The sequence below is a fragment of the Asterias rubens genome, chromosome 9 (assembly GCF_902459465.1).
Source record: "Asterias rubens chromosome 9, eAstRub1.3, whole genome shotgun sequence".
Classification (NCBI taxonomy): domain Eukaryota; kingdom Metazoa; phylum Echinodermata; class Asteroidea; order Forcipulatida; family Asteriidae; genus Asterias; species Asterias rubens.
Window position 1 is genome coordinate 15,015,427 of NC_047070.1, and position 27,535 is coordinate 15,042,961.

The window sequence follows — 27,535 nt, forward strand, 5'->3', positions numbered from 1 at the left end:
CAGTGGTCACACAAAACATGAACTCTGTCTACAACTATTGTGTCAGCTCTACCATTCCTTTAAAAAATCAACAGTTATTTCTTGTCTGGCTCATCTCTATTATTTGACTATGTCTCGAGATAGAAGTCTGGTCCAGGGAAGGAATAAGAAACGGGTAGAGTGGATTCTATCAGTCATGTACATTATAAGTGACATGGTGGCGTGACTTCAGATGTACAGCAAACTCAGTTGGGAAATCACATTCAAGCAAAGTCAATCCCCTCTGATGTTAATTTGGTTGATATGCAGCGCCGTCTTCAAGCGCATAGGGGAAAAGATGACCCAGTCCTGAAATTCTTAAATGACTTTCTTGGATTAGGATTAATTGATTTCCCACCCTCACCCACCCCTTTCACTTTGTTACGGGGTGCTTCATTAGTGGCACTTTGAAGTTCTCTTTGGACCCCCTCAGTTCTAAGAAGAGATAAGGGGAAGTATTGTTGTCACCAATCCCCTGGGTCTCTGATTGTGCCGATCTAGGAGACAACAGGGGAAAAGATTTCCCGGTTCAGAAATGTTGGATGACTTTCTTGGATTAGGATTAATTGATTTCCAACGATTAACCCGCCCCTTCCACGGATGTTGTTACGGAGTGCTTCATTACATAGTGGCACTTTGAAGTCCTCTGAGATAGGATAAGGGAAGATGTTGTTCTCACAAATCCCCTGGGTCTCTGATTGTGCCGATCGAGGAGACGCAAGGTCTGGGTTCTACAGGTGACCATCGTCAAGTCAGGTGGGTCGCGATTACTTTTTTTAAAGATGGGGGTTGCAGGTAAATGTTCAATCTTTCAGAAATATGCTTGGAGATGAATAAAAAAGCCTATTTACCTGCATGGTATGCCCCCCTTGGCGTAGACGCTTGCAAAAGCAGATTTGGGGTTCTTTGTCTCTTTAAACTGTAATAAAAAATGAAGAGCAATTTAAGATTAATAAACTGAGCTGTACTGCTAATAATTGGTGAGCCCTGATACACTATCCACAGGGAATACTCTGTGATCCACTGGGGTGTCATGGTCGAGGGGTTAAGGGCATCAAATTCAAATTCAAGCGGCTACATGTAAGTCATCAGGGTGTGGGTTCGATTCCCGGCCATGACACTTGTGTCCCTTGAGCAAGACACTAACATTAACTGCAAATGCGTCTTTTCACACAGGGTTAAACGGGTACCTGTGAGGGCAGAGATGGTTCTTGTGATTGGTTTAGCCTAGTGTACTACTGTACATACTTGGCAGCGCAGGCTGCATACTCCCCAGGGAGATGAGATGGTTTAAGGAATGAAACAAACGGCCCAGTGAACAGTGGTAATAATGTAAGAGCGCCATGACAGAAGTGACGGAATCAACTACAAGAAGCCACTATTAATCAATAGGGAATTTTCCATGGTCTGACAAGCTTGTATCACACATAGACCTTTATCATGGTAGAGCAATCTTGTTTTTCTCCCACTCAGATCAATGTAATCAAGCCGAGGCTGGCAGGAGAAACAGTCTGGTTCCTTTTTGTACAACATTACTGCTACTGGGTACAGGAAACATGACCAATATGGTGGCAGAATGAAAGGTCTAAAGACCTTACTATCGCAACGTCACAGCCCAAGGTTTTGCCAACCAAGGTTAGCAAAAAACTATGCAAAGCCACATTTATACAAAGCAAAAACAGATAGCTACAGTTCGTATTTTTAAAGGAGTCAAATTTGTTGGAAACAAAGCAACCAATCATGGGAGGTATTTTATTTATTGACAGCTTACAGAAAATGTTGAATTTTTTCTAAAAATCTGTTAACAATGTTTTGGTAACATTCGGCCGTCCATGCCGACCAGCGCAGTTTGTTTATCAATTATGGAAAGGTCTGTATAAGCCTTTTTGACGCAGACGGACCTGATAGTGATAGGAGTGTACTGTTTGGTTTGGGTGTATACACACAAATTTACCCAAACCTTAATGGTGTTGTAGAATTGTGTCCGCCACACCTCAAAAAGGCTTATGGAGTATGATCCATCATCGATGAGGTTAAATGAGGTTGCTGCAGCTCTACAATGTAGGTTACTATTTTAAGACTACCTTAGAGAACCCGCATAAATCATATGAGACAACTCATGTAGTAGGTAAATAATGATTGATCTTTTCACACCATGGGAATGACACATCACACATAGCATGCCAAGGAAGAAACCCCGCTGTAATTAGCCAGGTTTCAGGATCAATAACTTCCAGACATTAATTAATGAGAAACTATATGAAAAACGTCACATGTATGTTATCAAAATTCACATAGTAACATCACTGGTCGAGGTTGACGAGTCAGTGGTCTCTCATGCATGCACTTGCCTCTCATTTTTCTCAAAGTAATTAAGTTTCAGTTTACTGAGCTTGTTTAAGTAAGCAATGTCAGAATCAGAGTGATTTGGGAAAAACACAACAACTCAACTCAAATGGATAGGAGTACATGGTACTGACCCAGTTCACCTGACACCATCAAACTGCAACGAGATAATTTTGGTTGCGCCATTTTGGAGTCAGTATCCTACAAGTGCGTTATACACACCATTTTAAATGCTTGCAACTATTTTCCCCTGCAATTTAGCTCCCCCATAAAGTCAATAAATAAATTGAATTGAATTTAATTTAATTGAATTATGAGGAACGGTGGACACAATACAAGAACATTAATTTAATTTACTGTAGGTTTGGACAAATTTGTCTAGTTATTATTATAGAATTGGTCCACCACGTCACTTCTGGCGGTCCAATAAATTGGGGGCGTGTACTCACACAAGAACATGGGTTTTTTTGCGCCAGGAAGGTGCCCAACCTTTGAGCCACTCCTTTCGCTATAGACGGTGTGACCTCTGACGTCACATGAAAACCATAACATGATTCGCGCGCATACCGCCGGGCAAAACCTTTGTGTTTTGGCAGCCAGCTAGAAAGTGTACGCAATCTTACTATGACTACGCAACTCATTGCCCGGCGAAACATGACGTATATAGTGTTTTGTCAACAGAGGGCGGTTTGAATGTAAACATAGGTCACATCGTCTATACAAATCCATCCAAATATTCCATGCTATGGTAACTCAACACACAAAGGGTCCGACACAAAAATCCATGAATACCTTATGTGAGTGTGGTTAGGAGTGTTCAGTATAGTACTCAATCCATCAAATTCAAGCACACAAATTAGAAGTGTAGCTCCTGGGACATTGAGTACTTGGAGGTTACATGTACTTGATATTGAAAAATACTATATAATTACCGGATCAATAGTTTTCGGATTCAGTCGATCGGACGGCTTCTTCATAGGCCGAGCTGCGGGACCTGCCTCCCTGGTGCCCTGGGCACTCTTTGTTGGCGTCAGACCAGATGGTCTGGATGGCTGGGAGGGTTTACCAGGCGTTCTGGACTGGGATCTGGATGATGCCATTGATACGATCACTCAGAGTGTCCTGGAGGTATGGAAGGATTTACATGATATTATTTTTAAAGTGAACTTATCGCTATGCAAAATACCAGGCAGATATTCATCTTGTTTACAGGCAATTTTTTCAGCAAGGTTGTGAGGAAAATTGAAAGTGTCAAATTTCTTCAGAAATTTTTCAATTTGTAACTGAACTGCAAAGTGTCTGTGCCTCTCTGTGTATAGTTGGAAAGATTTCCACTAATTTGTCACTTATTTATACCAAAAGGATTTATCGCATTTGTGGAGTTTTTTTTATATTATAATGAAAAAAGTGGTGGCATTTAATTAGTTGAGATTTAATGTAGCCCTCCTCGCTGTCGGAAGGAGGGTTACGTTATGGCAACTAACAAATTGTAACAAGAAAATCTGGACAGGTAAGCTGGTAAGGATAAAATTTGACCTGGGAAGATAAAGTGGTGACCGGATGCAGAATTTCAGCCATCAACCAAACACCAACCAACCCTGCCCGTTCAACGTCATTTTACTTTCAAGTTTAAAGTCAAAGGCATACACTACGGCCTAGTTTAAATTGTAAAACAAAGGCAAAGCTGCAGTTCTCAATGAAAACCTCCTCTCCCTACTACTAGGCTAAACCCCCTGCTGTCGTAGACCCAGTGACTGGGCTGGGGCACTGTACTCCTTTTTCAAACTTTTTCAAACAGCGCTCCAGACCCAGTCATTGTCATTGACACTGGGTTGTGTGGGTCTACTCTACTCCTAGAACTTGCGGTTTCCAGAGACGATTAGCGAAACTCCTAGAACTTGGGGTTTCGTTTTGCTATCGTCTCCACAGGAGACGATAGCAAAACAAAACCGCATAATGGTTCTAAGAGTAGGTCTACTCCTGTCAGTGTCATGCCCCCCATCTGCCCATGCGAGTCTCAAAACTCTTTCATGTTTTTCATGGAGTATTTTTTTGAACAAACCCAACCATCCATATTAATGGTATTCCATACCAGCAAAGAACCAAGAACCTATTTCCTACACAACTCAATACACAACACAGAGGAGGGATATTAGTTGCTTGAACATTGAACAAAAATGGAATTGGTCAAAAAGTGTGCATGATGATGATGAATGAGCCGTTTCCTACCTAGAGTAGTGGTAGTGTAATTCTATTCTATAAAATTCGTATAAACAAACAAAACAAGAAAATTACCACAATTTTACTAAAAGAATAGAACTACATTATTTATAGCTGAAAGTTATTTTCTACATTACATTTTGGTCGGTTCAGCAATCAGAGAAATCTTGCACAAAACACTTCAAAGATCAAGTTACAATACAACAACTTCTGGTTTTGCAGCAGGCAGACGATAACCTGGTATGACTAAACTCTCACAACTCAAAAGAGAATATTGGCCTCGCGCTATAAAACTTTGTTTGTCGTACTACATGTACTACTACACTCGTGGGATTGCGCTTCATTTTCAATTAGCGGTCTCCTTAAACAGCGCCCTCCTAGAAATTAGCTATTTTTAGTTTAGTTAACGGTCTCCTTATATAGCGCCCTCCCACGAATTAAGTAGTTTGGTTTAGTTAACGGTCTTCTTATATAGCGCCCTCCTGCGAATAGATCACCTTGGACCAATCACAACACAGTATGAAAGCTTACGTCACCGCACGTTGACCAATGAAATCACTGCATCCGTCAGCAGTGACCACCAGTACATGTCTTTACCATTGCGGATACCAGTTAAAGATAGGGCACCAGCCTAGGCTGAGCTCCTTCGTTGGGGGCGCTATATAAGAAGACCGTTAACTAAACTAAATAACCAAATTCGTAGGAGGGCGCTGTATAAGGAGACCGTTAATTATTAAGCTAAAGACACTTCTGACCAATGCGAGGGCTATTATACTACTACTTAAGAAACAGTTGCTGAAATCCAACATAACTCTCTGTGTTCCCATGTAGTGATGTTTTTGACGAGGCCCGTCAGGAGCCCAGTCTTGGTGGGTGAATGATGTAAATAATGTTACCCTGTTTTGTTAGGAATTCAAGGGGATGAGGTGAGCGTTAATTAATGTTGTAGTTATTCTGTGCGTGTCTCCTGTTCAGTCATGCTGGTTATGGCAACCCAAAGTTTGTCAGTCAACAGCTTACAGCTCAACCAGTTAATAGCTTCCCCACACGTCATTTCATTTACAGTAAGCACCAAGCACAGGTTCGAGACATGCTGCCGATCCGACCACAAGATACGAAGGCGAAAAAAAATAAATTATGAAAGTACTAGATGCACACAAAATTTCACAGCGCATCACATCTCATGAGCCGGCCGCCGCAGACGACCACCACAAGTGTTCCCGCCAAGCAAATTAATACATCACCTCGGACCAATCACAACACATGAAAAGCTTACGTCACCACACGTTATCCAATGAAATCATAGCATCCAAATGAAGCAGACTACAACCCGTGCCTGTCTTTATCAATGCGGATACCAGTCTAGGCTGACCTCCTCCTCCGTTGGGGGCGCTACATAAGGAGACCGTTAGTTAAACTTGAGACACTTCTGACCAATGCGAGAGCTACTTATAAAGAAACAGCTGCTGAGTTATCCAGCAATAACTCTCCGTGGTCACATTTAGTGATTTTTTGACGAGGCCAGTCTGGGCGGGTGATGTAAATAATGTTACATGTTCCATTAGGAATTCAAGGGGATGAGGTGAGCGTGAATTGATGCTAGTGAATGATAGAGTTGTAGTTATTCTGTGCGTGTCCCCTGTTCAGTCATGCTGGTTATGGCAATCCAAAGTTTGTCAGTAGAACAAAATAATAATATTAAAGTATTTTACAGACTAGCCAGTAAATAGGCGTCTTCCATCACCACATGTCATTTCATTTACAGTAAGTACTAGCACAAGTTCGACAGACGCACCCGTCGACCACAAGATACGTAGTCGATAAATTAATAACCCGTTTTACATTATCAAAAATGATGCACACAAAATTGCACAACGCACCAAATATGCATGCGTTAGCAGACGACCGAAAGTGTTCGAGCGGCCAAGCAAATTATTACATCACCTCGGACCAATCACAGCACATGAAAAGCTTACGTCACCACAAGTTATCCAATGAAATCATAGCATCCCAGTGAAGCAGTGCCTGTCGATTTAACAATCCGGATACCAGTTGAAGACAGGGAACCAGTCTAGGCTGACCTCATCCGTTGGGGGCACTATATAAGACAACCGTTAACATTCATTCGTTTATTAAAAATATAAATAAACTAAACTATAGCCGAAGTCGTGAGCTGAGCGCTGCAAGGATGCAAGTGACTTTATTGAGGACTGTTAAATAAAAAGAAACTTTGCTGAGTAATATCCAACAACCTAACTATCCATAGTCCATTATGTTATGTTTTGCTTAATAAGTATGTCACATGTTAGCAAGACAATTCATAGCTTACACCCGGCCCCTTGTTCAACAGGTTCCTCAGAACCGTCCCGTGTGAGCTGCAGCAATGAAGTTTATGAGGCACCATGCCGGGATCATGCCAGACCTTTATAAAAAGTTCACACGCCACAATAGGGCGCCATGTCTGACGTGGCTATTGTTTGAGGTTGAACACTTGACTATTATGAGTTTGAATAACCTGACATTTTTTCGTGTGTCATTGTGTTCAAAAAATGAAAACACAGCGCCTCTTACAAAAAGTGTGTGTGACACGTACGTTTCGTTCACTTTCCCCGTGCACCTGTGCGATAACTAATAATAGTTTTACAGTGGCCATTTTGAAACACATTTCCGTATATACGGTTTAGTAATTCAGATCATTGAAGCTGCCCGTTGCCAGGTGCACGAGAGACATTTTAAGTGACGAGAGATGAAATTAATTGATCACTGCTCTTCTTACTGGACGTGTGTAGTTTGTCTCAACGTTTTCAATTCAGATCTCAATCACTAGATAGTTCCGTTTTATGTATAGTCTATGCCGATGAAAATGTCATTTTTATACCGGTAGATCTGAGCCTCTGGCTAGTCCTTGATGAATTGATTGAATTTCCATTAGGGCCTACCTTACACTACAGCCCAGGTTAATACACAATCACAATGGACAGCAATATTCGACAACTTCTTGCCGCTGCCCAGCAGTATGGAGGTATGATCTTAATTAGTGAAATACTAGACATAAGCTTAACAATAGAATTATTGAATATTGAAAGATTTGTTGTGTTTCGCTGCGTTAATAATAATAAATTCCTCTTCTAACCAAAGTTCTGTTTACTATTTTGTTGTTGTTTGCTATAATTTATTTTATTTTTCTATGTATGAACCCCTGGATGGAAGTGCCATCCATGCCATCCAATATGTTGAGATCCTCATATAATTTTATTTTGGTATGACAACATCCTGAACTTGGATTCGAAGATCAAGATGTCTTCTTCCCAGGGGCATGAGCTGATGAGGGGATGTCAACATATTAAGTTTGAGAGCAACTTAATTATTTTTGGATGTCGACATCCTGCTGCAGTCAGGATGTCATCCTGCAGTCAGGATGTCGATCAACAAGAATGCTCATTTTCGGAATGATAACAAAAACATCCCGAAAATCTTGAGAACCCTTGGAAGATGAATTATTGGGTAGACAACAACCTACTTACTTTCAGGATGTTGTCATCCTGGCTTATTAAATGTCCCATCTGGAGGACAAAGCATGGTATCTTGCTCAATCAATTGAGTGTCATAATGACCAGGATTCGAACCAACCTTCTATTTAAAATCAGAAACACCTGATCTAAAGTCCAGTGCTCTTAACCACTTAGCTTTGCGCACCAGGACATGTAAATCTTATACCTTTAATCCTGTACTTCATCACTAATTATTTTTAATAATTTCGATTTTTCCCAGTTGAGTCTGAGGGTTCGTTCTTGCATCAAGCCTATGATCAGCTTCGGGTTGCAGCAGAGACTAAACCAACGTCAGACGGACCATTGCCGTTCGGCCAGGATCTCTATGTACTGTGTGCTGAGATCGCTTTCCAGGTACAAGTGTTCCCAGTTGAGAACAATTAATGGGCAAACACATTTGTAAAAACAAAAACAAATGTTCGACATTTGCAGCATTCTACAGGCAATGATTTCTAGTGGGTGCCACACAATGCGCGGCATCCCGCTAGCGCAGACAATTTAATCTCCCTGTCAGATATAACAACAACACAGTAAATGACACAAAGAGAGTGCAGAAGAGGGGGTTCGTTTTAAAAGAAAAATGAAAATGGAAACTACAGTTGAATCTCCGAAACTCATCTCAAGGCTATAGCTTGGGAGATTCAAGTTTCTGTATTGTCGGTCTGTGAATTCTGCAGCCAGAGATTCGGTTTGTACTCACTGTTACCTCGCTATACAAGGACAAATTTTTCTGCTGTTTTCTCAGCAAGCAGAAACTGTATTCAGCTGGAATTTTCACAGAGTGACTTTGATTGTATCTCTCATGATAACTTTGCCTTTGAATAAGCATTTGATGACAAAAAAACAATCTATGATCCAACTTTTAAATCACCATAGTCTCGTGTTCCTAGCAAAAATGTTGTGAACGAGGTGCAGGTCAACAAACTTTGGTTCACCGCCAAGTTTACTACCCTAGCTCCTGGTCTATTTGTAGAACGCTTTACAGAATATGGGCTACCCAAGAGTAAGTTACAGACAGAGCCCCCCAGGGGAACAATGCCAGTCTATGTTACACAGTCCTAGCCACCAAGGACATCTCTTTCATGTCAAATCAAAAGCCCGGTGCATGTCAGGAAAGAGAACGGAACTTGCCAGTTTTAGGAATTAGAAAGATCACTGATTGCAGGATTGTTTTTTTTTTTAGTAAACTGTGAAGACAGATTGATATGTGTAGGATGATGAACTCTTCATGTTTTATTTTCACAATAATGACGGGTTGGCATAGTTGGCCTTCCACCTCTAGACCCTGTTCAGATAATGCCGGGGGGGGGGGGCACTACATTGGTTGGGTTTTCAGTCTCTATCTGACTGTGTTGGTTTTCTCTTGAATAGTTATCTGGGGTTTCCTCCAACATCTACAACTGAAACTTCCTTCATTGTCTGCATTGGGTTCTTGGCTAGTATAGTGATCACGTTTGCTTTTCTGAGAGTTCTTGGCAATTAACACAAACAATTTCCATATAGGCCTACTACAATCAACTATCCCACATAGTTAGGATACAACAACCCATGACACTTGTTTCGTTGTTTCTTTTCTGAACAGTATGGTCTGGATGAAATCACCAAGGAATGTCTGAAGATGTTCTTCATGAAGGCCTCTCCTTCCAACCAGTTCTTGTGCAGAGCCTACTTGTGCCAGGCCCAACTGTTGGCACCAACTTCAGCTGAGCATAATGTAATTGATTGTTCTCTTAGTCTTTGGAAATAATAAGACTTGCTTTTACTGGAATGTCATGACCGAGCTGGTTTCAAAGTCTGCAAATGCAAGCCTGAAATTACACAGAAGCACCATGGTTTTAAGTGTCTAGCTTAAGGACACATGTTTCACAACTGGGACTCAAACCCACACTCTGCTGATCAGAAACACCAGAAATTTAATTTAGTTCTCTTAACCGCTAGGCAATGACACACCACAGTGCGTTTTTCGTTGGGTTCAAGGGAATATCAGGAATTGTTTAGAGGACTTTAGTGTTGGGAGAGGGGGTACTCCTGTACAAGATCAAAATACTGTTGAAGTATGGGATTATTGGGGTTGGGGACACACCCACTGCCACATAGTTGGCGTATAACCTCTGTTTGCTCCATTGTCTTGGCCATGGTGCCCCTTACATACTTCCCTATACCTTTTAAGATTTTCCAGTTGAAGTGCCTTTTGCAATATGAAAATACCCCGCCTCTCACAGATGAAATTCAAATTCTACAACTGCCTCAGGCTGGTTTTGCATCATAAAGAATTTCATCGTACAACTGTGTGTGAATCTTTGTTTATGATACTTCTTTTTCTTGACAGACCCAGTTGGAAAAAGCTGTTGTGTATCTTCTTAAGGCAATTAACTTTGCAAAAGAAAACCAAAGGTCAGTGCTAGAAGTTGGTTAAGCAATCACCCAGACAGTCTCTTTCACTAGGATCATAACTGTCACCATGATCATAGCTGGCCTGTGACTATGGAATATGAACTCTAACTCAGTTACTGCAAGTGCGCGCTCTGGCCATTGCGTTATAATAATGATGATGCCCTCTGGGATGTGACGGCAAGCGCCCTCACATGCAATAACTCGGTAAGAGTTCATAATTCCATGTACAGCCACATTTTTGCTATGTCGACAGTCTCCCTTTTTAAACATCATAGCAGCTACAGTCCATGTTCAACTACTCGACAAATGTTCAATGATCGCTCCTAGAATTCAGCTCTTTATAGGTCCAGTATTTTTACTTGAAACAATTTATGAATCAAAATATGTGTCAATTGTTTTTTGTGTATCAAAGGTCCAACTTGTTTGATTCAAACCATATTATGTCGTCCATTTTTAATGTAAATTGTAGTTTTTTAAAGGTAATGCTCAGTTATTTCTGAGGAAGTTGCTACCTTTCTAAGTGGCCTGCTCAATGCTTCAGTTTAGTTATGAAAGTCATGAAACAATCTTTGAGAACCAGATTGTCGGCTGCTTCTCAGATGTCACTTGAAATTGTAACAAAAAACCTCACTTTCTCAATAGCCATTGTGCTATATACGTCTTCCTTGTTAGGATACTAAGGGTTCTTGATTATCAAGTATCATGTACTTTTTCTTCATATAAATCGGTCCCGTATTAAGAATTGTTGAAATTATAGTTAATAGCCAAAACTGTCACTTGTTCCTCAGGTTTCACTACTACATCTTAAATACCTTTGGCAATCGTGCAGTTTCTAAGTAATTCAACTGTTAGTGAAACGGATCTGAACCGAGTCCTCAATTGTTTCTCAAATATCACTACTTAGTGAAAAGTACCTCCGTTCTTTTAGATCAATTTGGCTATTTAAGGCATTTTGTTGCTTGAATTAGCTTCTTAATAGTGGAGTTTCTTGGTCGAGAGGTCTTGTTTATCAAACTCAATGTTTTCTGGTATCAAGTTCTTGCAGCATTAATACACAGTTTTATGTCTGCCATGCTCGCCATTTAGTGAGTCAAATTGCACATACAAATAATGCAGGTCAATGCGCATTGTCTAAAATGCACACCAGACTGTATAACACCATGAACACAAAAAGACATGGACTCCCAAAATAGCGCAATCAAGATTGTTAGGTCAATTTGCAGAGTGCGAGTTCAGTGTTTGGTCTTAAGCAAGACACTTTTAAAACCATAATTGTTTCATCCGTCCCATTGGATGTAGTAAGCCTTGGGTCTTGTGTAATGCCACAAAAGAATCGAGTACACTTATCATTAAGAAGCATTTATTTCTGGCTGCAGATTGCGCGACATCACCTTGTAAACCATATTAACAAGGTGCTACATAAATAGGTCAAACTCTGCACGCCTCTTGTTAAAATAGTAAACCCTAACAAGGTGCCACATAAATAGGTCAAACTCTGCATCAACACTCAGAAATCTGAAACATTTCATGCATGATTTAAATGTTTTGGGGTGAGAAATGTTTTTTGACCAATCTATGAACATACCTATAAAGTGCATTACAAGAACTACGGTTTTAATATTTTGAATTAAACTTTACTTCGTACAATTAAGGTATCACTTCTTGGTATACAATGCCTCCGTCCTCTTCTGGCAATTCTGTCGACCGTTCCTCAAGCCCGGCTATCGCCAGTACCTCTCCATCAGCCTCCACTCTGTCGTCAAGGCCCTCGACGATATCGATGACAAGGACTACGAGTGGCGGGCGCAATTGATGATTGCGCTGATCGAGTGTCACGTTGATGCGGGTAGGATCAAGGAGGCGGCAGAGGTCAGTAAGGCCACAGCTGAATTCACCAAAGCGTATGTGCCGCTACTCTATAAACAGGTGTTAGGATTACAGGTAAGTAATTGAGTGGTTTGTTATGAATGTCAGTCATGGTTACATTTAAATTGATGCACTCAACCTACGTTTTAAAGGGTCTATATTGGTCTGGTCATTACTCTTGGAAATTAATGGCAATAAACACTTACATGGTAAGAAGTACACCATCTTTGGATAGTCCAATGATCTAATTCTTAGTGCATAAAGCTCCTTAGGGGAAAAAAAAAGAAGAAACAGATTTTTCTTTACACATGGGTGCATTACTGTTCCATGCCAAAATCTGTCATGGTCATAGAGCCTTTTTTAGTCCCCACCCTTTAAAACCATCATACAATTTTAACACAAAACAAAATACAAAAGTAGTTATGAAGTAGCATTTAACAAAATAACATTCATGAAGGCATTTATGTAGCCCTCTTACCAACTTGGTTAATTATTATTTGTTTAGCTCAAACAGCACCCTCACTGAGGTCAAAGGAAGACCATGGATAAGAGTTGTGCGTACATGTATCGTTTCTATTGTTTGACCCAAGTGATGGTGGTTTAAAATGCAATATATGTCCATTGTACTATAACAACAATTCTGTCTATAAAAACAACACTTCTCTGTAGATTCGTCATCAGCTTGTTGATCATAACAAATTGATCAAGGACATCAGGCAGAACGGTGACTTGACCGTATACTACAAACTCGTCAAACTCAGAGTGTAAGTACATTAAGTACCGAATTCTGAAACCATCAAACTAAGGCCGCAAAAGTTGGGACAACTCTGTCACTAGGCCCAATGTCAGTTACTCATCATAAAAATGGCATGGTATATTGGCTGGTGATCAGTTTCTGCTAAGCATTGTTTTCTGTGCTTATTCTACAGCACTGACTCGTTATTATCCTTTGTGTAGACTTTGTGCTAGACTGTATATAAACCTTAGTTGTTCATTACATCTAATGAAGCAGTTGTTGCTAGAAAAGCTTACACAGATTTTTAATTATTACAAGTTAGTCATTAAAGTGCTAAATTTTATTTTTCTCGTTGCAATTACCTGGCTCACACTTCCTGCAAATGCAAAGTAACATTTTGTGACGCAAGTATTGGTAGGCAGTGTTTTTTCTTCTTTTTGTGGTGCAAGCAACTTCGCTTCACAGGAAGTATGAGCCGGGCTTACGGCCACCACCTATTTCTAATAATGGAGTTGTAAGTCCCATCTACTTATTTCATCCATAGATCACTTGAGCAGAAAGAAGTGACCGATTTGGACGTTCAAGGTGACAGAATCTTGCGACAGATTCTAATGGAGGAGGAAGTATCGCGGTCATCCAGCTCGCTAAGTGGCCGGAATAAAACCGCCACACCAATCAGTGCAGTGTCAGACGACGTTAGGTAGGACGTTCATTTCATACGCAGAGGTTTTCTATTTTGACCGTACCGTTAATGAAGTAGTATTAAGTACATTGGAGTAGTTTAGTCAATTGTCCATTGCGGTTTGTTTACAGGTAGTTGACAATAGTGTAGTATGATGCAGTGAATTTGTAATTGGTTTTGGTTTTTCTCTGAGGTTGTATTGGCTGTTGTAGTTGTAGAAGGTAGTGTTTTCCTCACGCCATAATGACAGGAGAAACTTTCATCCTCGTTAGTTTAAGAGCTCAAAAGTTCAACAGAGTATTGTATATTTTCATTTATAATTGGCACTAAAAATGGCACATTGCCTTCAAATCTCTCGATATTTTGCTATTTTTAATTACTCCTTTAAAAAACCTTGGTCCTTTAAGTTTAAGGAGACGCGTAAGACTTGATTATCAAGTCGATACTTCATTGAGTATCGCTTCATGCTGCTTTGTCAAGAGAATTTTTCATGCTTTTTGTTTTGCTTGCCAATAGAATTTTTGGTTTCTTCCGTTGCTAAGATTTTTGTTTTCCTATTTTGTTTAGAAATTAAAAGAATAATAATATTAGAGGACATTTTGGTAGAACTTAGAATATTAGTTAAAATAATTTGACAAAACATTTAAGTAGATTTGCAGGTGGTTATCAACTCATTTGACCATTTATATGTACTCATGAACTAACTACATATCACTGTTGCCCATTTTGCAATCCCCTTGTTGAACCCCTATCAGCAGTAAGCAACCAGAAACCCTGGGTAGGGACGATGCCCCTTCCCCTGCCTCCTTGACCTCTGTGTCAAAGGTCGCAGCCACAGTGGGCAATGTGTAAGTCATCACTTTATAATGCATGGATTTTGCATGATAGTATAGCACTTTCTATATCACATCCAGCCTAGAGAGATTCTACAAGATCATCGTGAACACTTATTCTTAGACTTCTCTCCTTTTTTCAGGAACCAAACTCTTTCTTTCGTAGTCCCAAACTGATCACCATTATTGTGAACCGCATTACATATTACCACTTTTACTGATGCAGTGCTTTTATGATGCTAACTGCATAACCATTAGCTTGCCAATTAAAACTTCTTCTCGTTTTTACCAGATCCTTGCTTTATTTAATCAATAGCTGCTGAAATATCTTGGCTCATTTAATGCGCCTTTAACCACTTAAAGACCATACCCCATACCAACTTGAAGCATAAACTGCTCTCAAAGTAATGAACTAATTACTTAATAGTCAGAGTTTGTTTTGAGTACTACTCAGCCATGATGGCTCAAAAACTCGTACTCGAGTACTATTCAGCCATTTTAGTACTTGATGACTCAAGTACTATTCAGCCATCCTAGTACTTGATGGCTCAAGTACTCGTACTCGAGTACTATTCAGCCATCCAAGTACTTGAGGATGGCTCAAGTACTCGTACTTGAGTACTATTCAGCCACCCTAGCACTTGATGGCTCAAATACTCGTACTCAAGTACTACTCAGGAACCCTAGAACTTATGGCTCAAGTACTTTAGTACTCCTTAGGAAATAGCAACGGGAACACAATTTTTCCCCCGATTTTGACCCTCTTCCAATCCTCAGGATGTTTTACTCTTATATTTTTTTTCACAGCGTCAAAGGCTTACAAACAGGAGAAGGATCTGTGTAAGAAATTCACTTCTCCACAAATTTGAAAATGTTTTGAAGTGCACTTCACTCTGGCACCATGTTTTAAGTACACTATTTTGATAGTTTGGGAAAGTAGCATATAAAAAAGCAATGTAGGTTTTTTTATATATTTTTTTATGGCAATGAACATGATGAACAGTTCAAATCAGTATGACCCAATTTCTGTGTAAAGGATCATCTGGAATGATTGGCGGTTTAATCACACCTCCAATTCTCTGGTGTCTCTCAGTCACAATCTCGCATACTTCAACCTTAAAAATGACGGGCAAGCAAACTTGAGTGTACTTCCAAGGGGAAATACATGTAACACACCAGCGAACTGATTGCCATATTGCACCATTGGAGACTATCACTTTCATGGGTTGAAGAAAGTCTATTGCAATTTCCTAGTGGCGTCCCCAGATGATTGGGGCATCCATCTTGTGTAACCAAACCTTGAATACAATCTGAGGCCTAAGGATGAAAATATGTAAAGATTTCAAATTTAGGGTTAGCATATTGTGTTTCCTCCAAGCAACTTTTACTGATACGTTGTGCAATCCACCTGAGCTACATGTACATTAAGAGTCGAATGGTGCTCCATAACTTGTGAATGGACAAAATTGGCGTACGGTTAAGTGTCTTGCCCAAGGGGACAAGTACCATGGCTTGGAACCAAACCCACACTCTGAAAAGTCATTGCTAGGCCATGACACTCCTAAGCCTATGTTCTATCTGGTGACATTGATCAACAAAATGGATCTGGATCCGATTTAGAGTATGCCTATTGATCGTTTTCAACGACAAACGTTCGGGAGATAATCCTCATGCTCTAACATAAAAATGTGTCCTTCATCTGTTAGATATAGTGTTACATGTAGTTGCTATATGAAGTCAGTGTTGCTGTACGTTACGAGATACAAGATTATGGAGTTGGGGATAAAGGCATTAGCTGGTGTCATGACACACTGTAGGACTATACAGATATAAGGCTGATTTGGCGGCTATGGCTTAGCTGACGGCTGGATAGCTGGGTCATATATTTTTTTAAGTATGAGACGTCCTTAGCATAGGCCTAGGCCTAAAGCTCGTCTTTCATTATGCAGTTTTACAAAGTATTTTTTATTTGTTATGATCGCACAGCATAACATTCCTTGTTAACCTGCATATAATGCAAGCTAGCAATGTTCTGCTGCCTTTGTCTATGAAAAACTTGGGTAGCTCAATAAATGTTTATGGAATTCTATCGGTTAATTCTTACACAGGATATACTGTAGTTAACTGTAAAGCTATTATAGAAAAATAGCTAACGCAAATGCAATTTGACTCTGTGACTTTTTTACTTGGTCGCATCAAGCCCTATCACCAAATGTTGGCAACATTTTACCATTAGGATAATCTAAGAAAAGACTCATATTCATGTAATGCATTTTAATTCCGATTGCTGTGTGCTGCACTGCTTTTTTTTCTTCTCTATTTCTTCCTACTGCAAAAGGTCCTCACGCGGCAGTCACAAACGGGCACCTGCTGCAGTGACTGCTGCTACTGCTGCTTCACCAACCACACCCGCTGCAGTACCCAACTCAATGCAATATGATGCTCTTTCCTCTAGCGCCCAATCTTTTTCTACTGTGTGAGTTTTGCTGTGTTAATCTGACTCTTCATTTACTTATTAAAAAGGTTTCGGGTAACACCTTGTACATGAAATGTATTTGAGTCTCTAAAAGTTTAAAATCCTACTCATGTACTTGGTGTTACTTCAAACCTTACTAGATTGTCACTATCATGACTATGCAAAGTTTCAAAAACTTATTTCAATTTCATTTACCTCCAAATAGCATTCACTTAGTACATGTTCTATCTTCCTGAAAATCTGCAGTACTTTTACAGATATACACTTTGTATGTAAATAAAATTTACTTTATTTGTAACTGGAAAATACGTCAGTTTCATTTAATAGAGACATTTTGAGGATTTAGGTCGCATCAAATTCACCATGAGTTTTAAAAATGTAGGCATGTTCAGAAACATAAAAATGAAACAAATTACCCGGTAATGTCTACTCCATCCAATATTCAAAAGTCACTCACTGCATGTCTGCAAACAAAACACCATCGAGCAGGTTTTAATGAGAATATATCTTGGAAAAAATTTCACATCACAACATTTTTTGGGGTAAAAAAATGTTTTGATACAAAAAATACATCCCCATAATAATTGCCAAAGACTTTTTGTATCATTTTTTAAAGTAAACATTGCGGACTCCGTGAATTTGTTTTGATTTTAATATTGTTCATATTCTTTTTTTGCTCTTTGGCTTTTTCCTGTGGTTGTATTTATTACAGGTGAGTAAAGTCTCCTATATTTTTCATTCACTTCTTTTGTTTTAATCATTGTTCATGTATACAGGGTTCATGGCTTCATTATTATCCATATGCATTATTTAATTTGCATGACAATTAATATGCACAACTTAATTTGCATGACCATTAAAATGTATATAATTAATTTGCATGACATTTAATACTGTAAGCATGAAACCCCTTAAAGTAATTCTTTATCTTTCTTTGCATGAATTAAAGCTAGTTAAATTATTTTGCTCATAACTTTGTTCTGGGTTTTGAAATATTTATGCACATTTTCTTTGCATACTCAATATTTTGTTGTCCATTGACTAATGGTCACCATTGACTGCAAGACTTGCAGCAACAATGTTGTGGGTTCGAATCCGCCAAGTTAATGGATGATTTCACAATGACTGCAAAAAGTATTAACGTCTAGTTACTGAATCACAATTTCTTGATGTGTGCCATTCATAATCATAGATGTTAAACCAAAGTTTGTTTGAGAGAGATTGGCTGTTGCCAACTTGGCATATCCCCTTGTGGGAGTTTGTCGAGTTCCATTGATGGGAAGATCATCTAAACAAACAAACGAACACCAACAAACAAACAAAATTTTAAAATTGTGGGATTATTTGTGAAATTATTGATGAAAAGCCCCTTTTATCTTTACACATTGCTTGACGCTGTGATGTTTTTGTTCTTATTGCATGCTCTTGCTTCATTTTCCCTCTTTGTGTTGCACGCTGCATTTGATTTGTAAATCGTAGGAGATCCGTGGTTTCAAAATGGAGACCTCTTCCAACAACCGCGGTCTCTAGGTTGGAAAAGTGAGTGACTGTTCCCATGGTAATGGATCGGATACATTTTATCACTATGCGGCCATCTTGGGGATGGGGTGGGGGAGGGGAAGCTAGGCTGCATTGACAAGGTTCACAGTAATGCAAAGTTGTCTGTCTTGCATGCATGCATGTCTGTCTGTCTAAAAAAACGAGGTAGGATTATATAGTCTGGTACCCGTGTCATAGCGGCTCACTTTGATGTAACCCGTTTCATTTCATATCTTCCGGGAACCATACAAAAGATGGCCGCAGTGTGGAATGTGTATCAGTTCAAGTTTCATTTAGACAGTGTGTACTTAGCACAGTGTTTTCCTTTTTCTCCCATAACATACATGTTTTACACAGCACTTTATCAATGTATTCATTTTACCCCTCCATGATTTTTTTCAGGCTTCATGTCTTGTGCTCTTTCAATGTAAATAATTTTTGTTAGATAGAAAGACTTTCAGCATCGATTCCCAATAAAATAGACCCTTTTCGAAACCACGGTTTTAGCTTCAGGCGTTGGTTTGTGTCCTATCAGTAGCTTTGAAAGCATACACTTTCAGTATGACTTCAAACAAGCTGATGGTGCCTAAACCGGAGCCAAAGCCTGAGCCAAACCCTAAGCCTTGGTTTAGAAAGCGTCCATACTGTTATGAGAGCCCCATCATATCTCGGTTTATAACACTTTAACATTTAAGATTAATTTTACTAAATATCGTAAGGAATGACTAGCATTTCACTCAGATGAACTAAATCAATTCAGTGTTCCTGCGAATAATAATTCAAAGTAAACAACAAATGCTACAGTGATGTGCAGCTGTTTTGGAAAGGCTTAAGCAACTATGTAATTCCAATTTTAAATGCAACATTTATTGCAGTACTTCTTAAACAAGAAACCTTGCATTTAAGTGGACTTACAAAGTTGCGTAAACCTTTCTGAAATCTTTGTGCATTTTCTCATACGACCAAAAAATATATTGTTTGAAGGGGTAAATATTCTATACAATCTATTAACATTTTACTACCTTTTGTTATTCATGAGTAATATTAAAATTATATGACTTAACTTCTTTAACTAGTAACTCTTTTATAGTTTTATAGTTATTAGATATAACAATAGTACTTTTTAACCGATACAGTTAACAATAAAAACAAAAATTAAACTAACTTTGATACTACTTAGTTATCACTAAAAAGTATAAAAGAAAAGTTAGTTTAAGTTTGTGCACAATCTTGATAAATTAAAAAGGCTTTATAAAACAAAACAATAACTTAAATAATTTTCTTTTGAGTAACATATTAACAATTTGATAAATTGAATTTTAATAACAACATTCTCAAAATGTTCAAAGTGTTTGCAGTTGTAAAACAGACTCAAACAACAAATATAACTCATATAGACTCAAAGCTAAACAAATATAACTATACACAGGTTTTGTTCTTGCAAACAGTGTTAATGACCTGGCGTTCAACCCTTGGGGTGGATTTCACAAAGGTAGTCCTAACTTAGGACTAGTCCTAGGCAATGCTAAGAGATAGGACCAGTCCTAAGTTAGGATGAGTTACTGGTCCTAATCTCTTAGCATTGCCTAGGACTAGTCCTAAGTTAGGACTACCTTTGTGAAATCCACCCCAGGGTATTTAGCCATTTAGAAGGACTCTGTTAAAAACATCAGTCCATTAACAAAATATTGCATGGTACTACAAGTCATTTTTGTTGGCAAGCACGGCCCAATTACATCGCTCCTCTTACATTAGAACTCTGCTTATGGCCAATACATGGATAAGCCTTACATGGCTTTGTAAGCATAGACGCCTGTGGTAAACATTGCAGTGAAATTTTGCCCAATTTGCAACTTCCCTAGGAGTTGATTTCACATAGCACTAAAAATTCATCTTAAGATTGTCATCAGTATTACCATTGTGACATTACACTTTGCTAGCATTTAACATTGATTTGCACTTAGGACCAATCTTAACTCTATTTGAAATCAAGCCCATCAGGTTTTGTTCTTGTTAATTTTTGTTGTAAAATTCCTCTTGCTGCTTCTATACAGGGCCCCTCTTCTTTTGGAGTTGGCTAATCTGTGTGTGGAATATGATATGCCTGAGCTTGTCACACGGTGCCTTGAGGGCCTGAAAAACTCCCATATCAAGGTGAGACTATTTCTTGTAGAATTTGTGTTTGTGTAATAATGTTTATTTTTGTCGTCAAATCTGCAGTCTATGTGATGTTATCCTTAGACGTTTACATCTTTATATGACGTCTGTCATTACATTGTTGTTTTGCTATTTCTTGATTGGCAGTTATGCGGAAACAATTTTGATCAAGTAGCTTCTGTTCAACATACATGTACTTTGTTGTGCCAAGAACAAGACACACTTTTGCTCGCAGGTCTATGGATTCAAACCCTGGAATAAACTTCCAAATCACATTGGAACACAATGTTTTCCAATATATTGAAGACACTTCTGAAAGCCCACTTGTTTCAAGAGGCCTACAATCATATGACTCATCTATGTCTTCTGCGCCTCAGCGCCTTTGAGCAAACCTTTGATGTAGTTGCTTTATAAATTTGACTGAATGATTGAATTGAGCCCTTCTTGATCAACAATTCCTTCAACTTAAAAACACCAAGGCAAATTTAGTTTATTTTATTGCTAGGCTATGTTTGATTCTGGTATTTATTTTGTAGTTGTAAAAAATCTTGCATGAGGATGGTATTTTTATTTCAAAGTTCTTCAAAGTGTACTCACTCTTTAAGTAGACGGCAACATCTTCAATGCTTTATGAAGTCTAGAAGGCATATGTGAGATAATGTTCCCGTCCCTGTCATGTTGATGGTAAAGAATTACAATTAGTATACAGTTTGTTCGAATCTCAGATTAAGCCTCGAAGGGGTTTGATTCTAAAGAAGGTCACATAATCCTTGCGGAGGCCTGCTCTTTTTCCTTTATGTTATGTTTCATCTCACTTGAATTTCATCTGTCTTAGACATCACGACTCCAAGGGGATTTCATTATCTTTAATAAGTATCTACGGATCTCGCCAAAATCCTTCAAGGGATTCTTGGTAAGGTGGTCTAGTAATGTAAGATTGTGCTGTATATGTAGAGGGGGGGGGGGGGGTCGATGCCAGACAATGTTTAACAACCGAGCTGTGTTTTATTTATCAGCAAGCTCGGAGTGTCATAAGCATCCCTTTAGGGTGACATGTACTATTCGATCACTGAATCTTCCTCATCTTGAGGGGATAATTCAGCCAGTCGGCTCAAATGACACTACTCCAAATTGAAAAGTTACAACAAATCTCAAGTAGAGGGAAAAAGAAAGTTTTGTTGTTTGTTGTGTGTATTAGGAGAAGGGAACGTTTATCCAGATGGAGTTTATCGAGTGCTCTCTGATGGTTCTCAACCTGAGGGAGAGGCAGGAGTCCTACAGTAAATCTTCCGTCGAGGTGAGAGATCATTTATTGGACATGCTGGAATTTTCAAAAGAATCTGATATGTGTCCAAACCTGGTATATGTCTATGACGAAAGACTATGGCCCAATTTCTTAAAGCCTGTAAGCATAAAACTTGCTAAGCACAAACAAATCTTGCTCAACAGAAACTGGTACCCAACCAAAAATCCATAAAGTTTTAATTGTTGCAACCGGTGCCCCACTATTTTGTTGTATTTTGTCGTCCGTCATTCACATACCTTGCAGGAAATACTGAATGTTGAAGCGCCTTGAGTGTCACTGAGTGACGGATGTGAGCACTATAGGCTATAAGAAGCCACTTCTTACTATTAAGCAATGAACACGTTTTTGAAAAGATTGATTTTTGTTCTCAAAGGTTCGCATCAAAGCCATCAGCCGTCTTAGCGAAGCGATCATGAACGCTATCCGCTACGGAGACCCTAACATCATCCAGGCTGGTTGTGTGGCGCAGTGGAATCTATGTCTACCACTTCTCCAGACCAACCTAAGGGAGCATGCTCGGAAACCACTTACACTAGTGGCTGAAGCTCTGGAAAACATCCAGAGGTAAATACCTTGAATCACTTCTTTATGGAGCCCTTTTCACACTACTCTATTCCCTTGGAACAACCCCAGGGAATAATGACTGAACCTTTCACACTTGGGTCGTTCCTGACAAATGGGGATACCCAGGTAATATCCACCCTTGCTCTTGAGTAGGAGTAAGCGGTGCAACCCTGGGTTAGTCATGAAACGTGCAACTGGAACCCTGTGGAATAAGGGACCTAGACAATGTGAAAGTGGGATAAACAAACTCCCTGAACCCCCTAGGGCTGTATTCTCAGAGCAAACATTTGTCCCAAAAGACAAACATGATTTTAACTCCGGTTTCCACAGGTTTATAACTTCATATATTGGGTGAAACAGACATTTACTGGCCTCTGACAATAACCACTGTTGGCCATGTGCAGTCAGCTAACATTTACAATCTGTTTCAAAAAGACCTTATTTAAATCAAAAAAATAAGCTGAGACTCAAAGGGATAAAACGAAAACTGTCTATTCTGTCAACCAGTTTGCTGGTGTTGCTTCGTTGTCAAATCCACACTGAACTGGCTAAGATTGAGGAGGACGAGGAGCAGATACAAGTGGCCATGGAGCATCTCAAGAAGGTAAAACCATTGTATATTAGTTCTTGAACACCTGTGACGTCAGTTAAGTTTTGAGAAGAGATTGGAATTTTGTTGTACATAAAGCAAGATCTAAGATTTAGTGGTAGAGAATTTCAGATGCTTGGCTTAGCTACAATCATGACAGAAAAAGACCTATCACCCCAGAAGTGTTGAGACCTGGGTTCCTCATATTTGTTTTGAATGTTATTTAAATGTTTTCTTTCAGGCTTTGGGGTTGGATGATGGCGGTCAGTACCATGAACGTCTTGAGACAGCCCTGCACCGACTACAGCTGAGAGCTGAGCTCTACAAACCACCAGATAGCATGGAAGACCAGGCAGCTATGATCATTGAACAGGTACACAATTAATAGCTGGCATTCTCTCTCCAGGAATTGAGTGGATGACAGGCTAGGCTTCGTAGGAAGAATAATCCTTAATAGGACTACACTATCTGAAAAGTGTTATTGACAGTAACAGTTCTCAGATACTAAATTTTATTGTGGTTGAAGTCTTAATTAAAGGTTGATTTATGTGCCATAAAGTTGGTTGGGAATTAAGGAGGGGTATGGGATTATATAGCATTTTTCCAGCGAGAATGAGGTTAACCCATCTGACTCTACCAATGGATATTTTTCTCTTACCAGGCCAGGAAGAGTGCCGATTCTGGTACTGTCCGAATGAAGAGATCTCTGCTGGTTAAGGCGGGTCAAGCCCTGTCACCTGATGCTTTCCTCCTAGTGCTGGAGAGTGAAAATGAGCTCAAAGGTCAGTTTTAATTATTTTTTGAATTTGTGTGATTTTTTAAGGATTTTTCCTGATTTTAGGATTTTCTCAAACTCTCCTAGATCCTCCAAATTTTCTTCGAAAAGGTAAAGCAGCCACTGAAGGGAAAAAGAGGTAGGACACATTGTGTCCAGAAAATGCAGTGTGGTTTTTCTGATCATGCATAAAAACTGTTATCCTGAACTGTAACATCTGGGAGGTTCCAGGTCTAGAGTAAGGGAGTCCCTGGGCCCGTTAGCCATTTTTCCAGGAATTTCAACATTCATCAAATTTCTTCCCTAATTTTAAATGGACACTAGTCTTCAGATTTGGCGCTTTATAGGCTGTAAAAAGTGTCTCTTACAAACCGAATATTTCTGGAAAGATATTTTAAAAGTAGAATATAATGGTTCACACAAACATGCCTTCAAATTATGTGGTTTTCCTTTTACTTTGTGAACTCTAACAAAGTCAGCCATGTTGTAGAACCAATTTGTTGACTCTACAAAATTCTGGATTGTGAGAATAGTTCAACTCCATTTTTAGTGTGATTTATATGGTTAAAGAGATTAATTTTTTCATACGTCAGATGAACTTTCGAGTTCATTGAAGGAGAGGCAAGAACAACAATTGAATGTAACGGATCGTCAACACGGCAAGTCTCTTCATTTACAAATAAGCCTGGATTTCATATCACAGCGGTGGGCTAGTTTCCATATGCAGACTGCTTATATGACCCTTGACCTCACGCAGCCATCTTTTTTTTAAATCGCATTTACATCATTGTAACCATCAGACTGGGGCTGAAATGTTCACTCTAAGAACAACTTGTTCAATTAACATCTGCACCATTTTCTTTGCATCTTTGCTTTGCCAGCTTTTTAAGGTTGGGTCATAGATTGGCTTTGGTAAATATTGCTGAATTTAAGGCTAACTTATGAAGAAAGACTCAATAAAAGTCACCTGTGAAAGCTTTATTTGAATACAATGTCTACTTGCTGAGAAACTTTTAAATAGCAAGAAGATTGTCTGCAGTATTCCAACTAGAATTTGAGTCCACCCATTTTGAGAAATGATTCATGTATAAATATTTTTTTTTAGGTTCAAATGTTTTTTGGTGACAAATTATCCAAACCATACTACTTGTAATGGACTCTTTCTCAAAATAGTTTATACTATCAACATCTGCAGTGTTTATCTTCATGTAAGTTTTTATGGTAACAATTATTTTGAATATTTACCAATCTATGACCTTGCTTTTATACTCTGATTATGTTTTTACGCATCCTTTCTATCATGTAGAATGTCATCAATCTTAGTATGTATAGGCATGTAGCAATTGCACAGTACATCAAAGTTGGGCCAAATTTCATGGAGCTGCTTAAAAGCTTAACAAATTAAGTTCTGTTAAACACAAAAATTTAAGCAAGTAATACATCTCAAACTGTATACATGACATTGTAGTTCGTCTGATAACATCCTTTTTCGATGAAGAAAATTGCATTTGTATTAAATGAATTTGTGTGCTTATATAAAAGTGGCTCTAGAAAATTTGACCCAGAACTGCAGAGTAATGTTTATATATTGCACTGGTAGTATAGACCCTTTGCCTATAAGGTTGCAAGCTTTAACAGCTCCCTCAGTGAATAGTGCATGCCGTGTACAAACATGCACTTTTCAAGTGCTTAACCTCGGCGATTGCAGCCTTTGCAGGGGTCTTAGATGGCTTGCGTTACGCTTTTGATCAATGGGAGCAAAGCTTTGGTGTTTTTGCTTTTTCTGTGTGTTTGTATTTGCCTCAATTGGATGAAATACCGTTGTTCATGCTGGCTGGTGTAATATGCTAAAAGCGTCACAGCACAATGACAAAATGTTAAAGATGCAAAAATAGTTAGTTGCCTGACCTTTCAAAGTGAATGGAGTCTGTCTCTTCTGTCGAAAACGTCAGTCCACTGAATATTTTTTGTTGGTAAGCAGCTTCTATTTTCTCCAAAGTTAAAAATGCTTTACTTGGTAGTAATAATAATTTGGGGGGGCTAATCGCCCTTACTTGCAGCTAGAGCTGAATTGCGAAGGACGCGGCTACAACGTGTGCGAGAAGCAGGCATGCAAGGGCGCATTCAGCTGCCAGCCACATGAACCCATTATGACCACGGAGCACAGCCAAGATCGAAAGTGTTTGATTTTTTCCTGAGGGAGGAAAACCGGATAGTCTGGAAAACCCTTGTGTCACAGCAGAGAACCAACGCACAACTCAACTCACATATGGCCCTCACCGGGAATCAAACCGGGGTCACCTTGGTGAGAGGCGAGCGCTTTACACACAAGCCAACCATGCCACCCTAGTAGCACTAGCAGCCAAAGGCCATGTCTGAATTACATGGCTTCAGCTACAACAGGGCTCAATTTTTACACACAAATTTCTTGTCCAATTTTGAGCTACAAACAAACGAGCCCTGCAATCTTATTCGAGCCTTGTATAACTACAACATTAAAGATTGTAACCATTCAACATTCCTCTGCCAATAGCCATTTCTGAAGCCGCTGATTCATACATGGCCTCAGATTGAATTCTCTAGGGTCGTCAAACACCTAATCCTATCTATTCTGATATCAGGTGGTGGAGGCAAGGGATACATGACCATTATTAATCAGCTGGGGAATAAGGCAAAACACTTCCAGAAGTGTGTGAAGAAGTGCAGTGGACACATCAAGAGACTTGGCAGTGAAAATGAACGAGATAGGTGAGGAAATCTCTCTGGCAAACTTTAAGGCAAATTTAAAAATATTATACATTTCTTGTAGCTTGTACCCTTTGACCTTTGGCCTGTTGGCAACATCCAGTCACTCAACGCCAACCCCAATAGATGGATTGCACTAACTGTCATTGACTGCCATATTTGATGATAAAAAAAGAAAAGTGCCTGACCGAAAGTACCAAAGAGCAATCAGGTTTTCATCAACACAACAATACTACTTCATTGATCCTCCAAAACACCTTTTCAAAACGCTCAAACCATAACTCTGTCCTTAATCAACCACTGCACAAAAGGTCACAAACTATTTATTTTTAATAGCATGCCAACTTTAATGAAAACTATTCATAAACTTCCGGAGTGGGTGACAGTTCCGGTGCCAAAACCCAATGTTTTTTTTTTGTTTTTTTTTCTCAACAGGGCACGATTGTGGGCCGATCTTGCTAAGGTTGCCCGTAAGCAAGAGGTGTGGGACGTGTGCCGTGTGGCAGCACGTTTCTGTCTCTTGTACGATGATGACCGATGGAATATGGTACGACCATCCACTGTACGCTCAGATACTCATATTGAGAGGTAAGAGAATAGTTTAATAAGATATGTTGCTTAGTGCCATAGCAAGACTATTTCATGGGGGGGGGGGGTTGTGGGGGGGGGGGAGGTTGTGAGGCAGTCGGGAGAAATAGATTAATTTGTGGTTTTTACCAGAAGAAAACATTTCCTAGA

General features: G+C 39.3%; 2 protein-coding genes across 3 annotated transcripts in view; one reads left to right on the forward strand and one right to left on the reverse strand.

The window, feature by feature from the left end:
- Positions 1-19,353, reverse strand: part of LOC117294342 (PACRG-like protein) — a 35,942-nt gene extending 16,589 nt beyond the window's left edge. Inside the window, exons 1-3 of one of the 2 annotated variants that reach the window (XM_033776708.1) lie at positions 19,342-19,353; positions 3,297-3,486; positions 870-937 (exon numbers count right to left, since the gene is read on the reverse strand). In XM_033776708.1, coding sequence (XP_033632599.1) covers positions 870-937; positions 3,297-3,464 — 236 coding nt within the window. In that variant the 5' untranslated portion in view covers positions 3,465-3,486; positions 19,342-19,353. Of the gene's footprint in view, positions 1-869; positions 938-3,296; positions 3,487-4,721; positions 4,829-19,341 lie in introns of those variants that run through there. The other variant, XM_033776707.1, reaches the window with a different exon arrangement.
- Positions 7,295-27,535, forward strand: part of LOC117294344 (cilia- and flagella-associated protein 46-like) — a 51,886-nt gene continuing 31,645 nt past the window's right edge. The window contains exons 1-17 of the mRNA XM_033776709.1: positions 7,295-7,606; positions 8,356-8,489; positions 9,718-9,849; positions 10,465-10,529; positions 12,182-12,470; positions 13,065-13,159; positions 13,676-13,831; positions 16,985-17,122; positions 20,716-20,815; positions 22,017-22,115; positions 22,498-22,688; positions 23,196-23,292; positions 23,519-23,650; positions 23,939-24,059; positions 25,483-25,485; positions 26,674-26,800; positions 27,233-27,385. Coding sequence (XP_033632600.1) covers positions 7,558-7,606; positions 8,356-8,489; positions 9,718-9,849; positions 10,465-10,529; positions 12,182-12,470; positions 13,065-13,159; positions 13,676-13,831; positions 16,985-17,122; positions 20,716-20,815; positions 22,017-22,115; positions 22,498-22,688; positions 23,196-23,292; positions 23,519-23,650; positions 23,939-24,059; positions 25,483-25,485; positions 26,674-26,800; positions 27,233-27,385 — 2,081 coding nt within the window. The 5' untranslated portion in view covers positions 7,295-7,557. The remainder of the gene's footprint in view (positions 7,607-8,355; positions 8,490-9,717; positions 9,850-10,464; positions 10,530-12,181; positions 12,471-13,064; positions 13,160-13,675; positions 13,832-16,984; positions 17,123-20,715; positions 20,816-22,016; positions 22,116-22,497; positions 22,689-23,195; positions 23,293-23,518; positions 23,651-23,938; positions 24,060-25,482; positions 25,486-26,673; positions 26,801-27,232; positions 27,386-27,535) is intronic.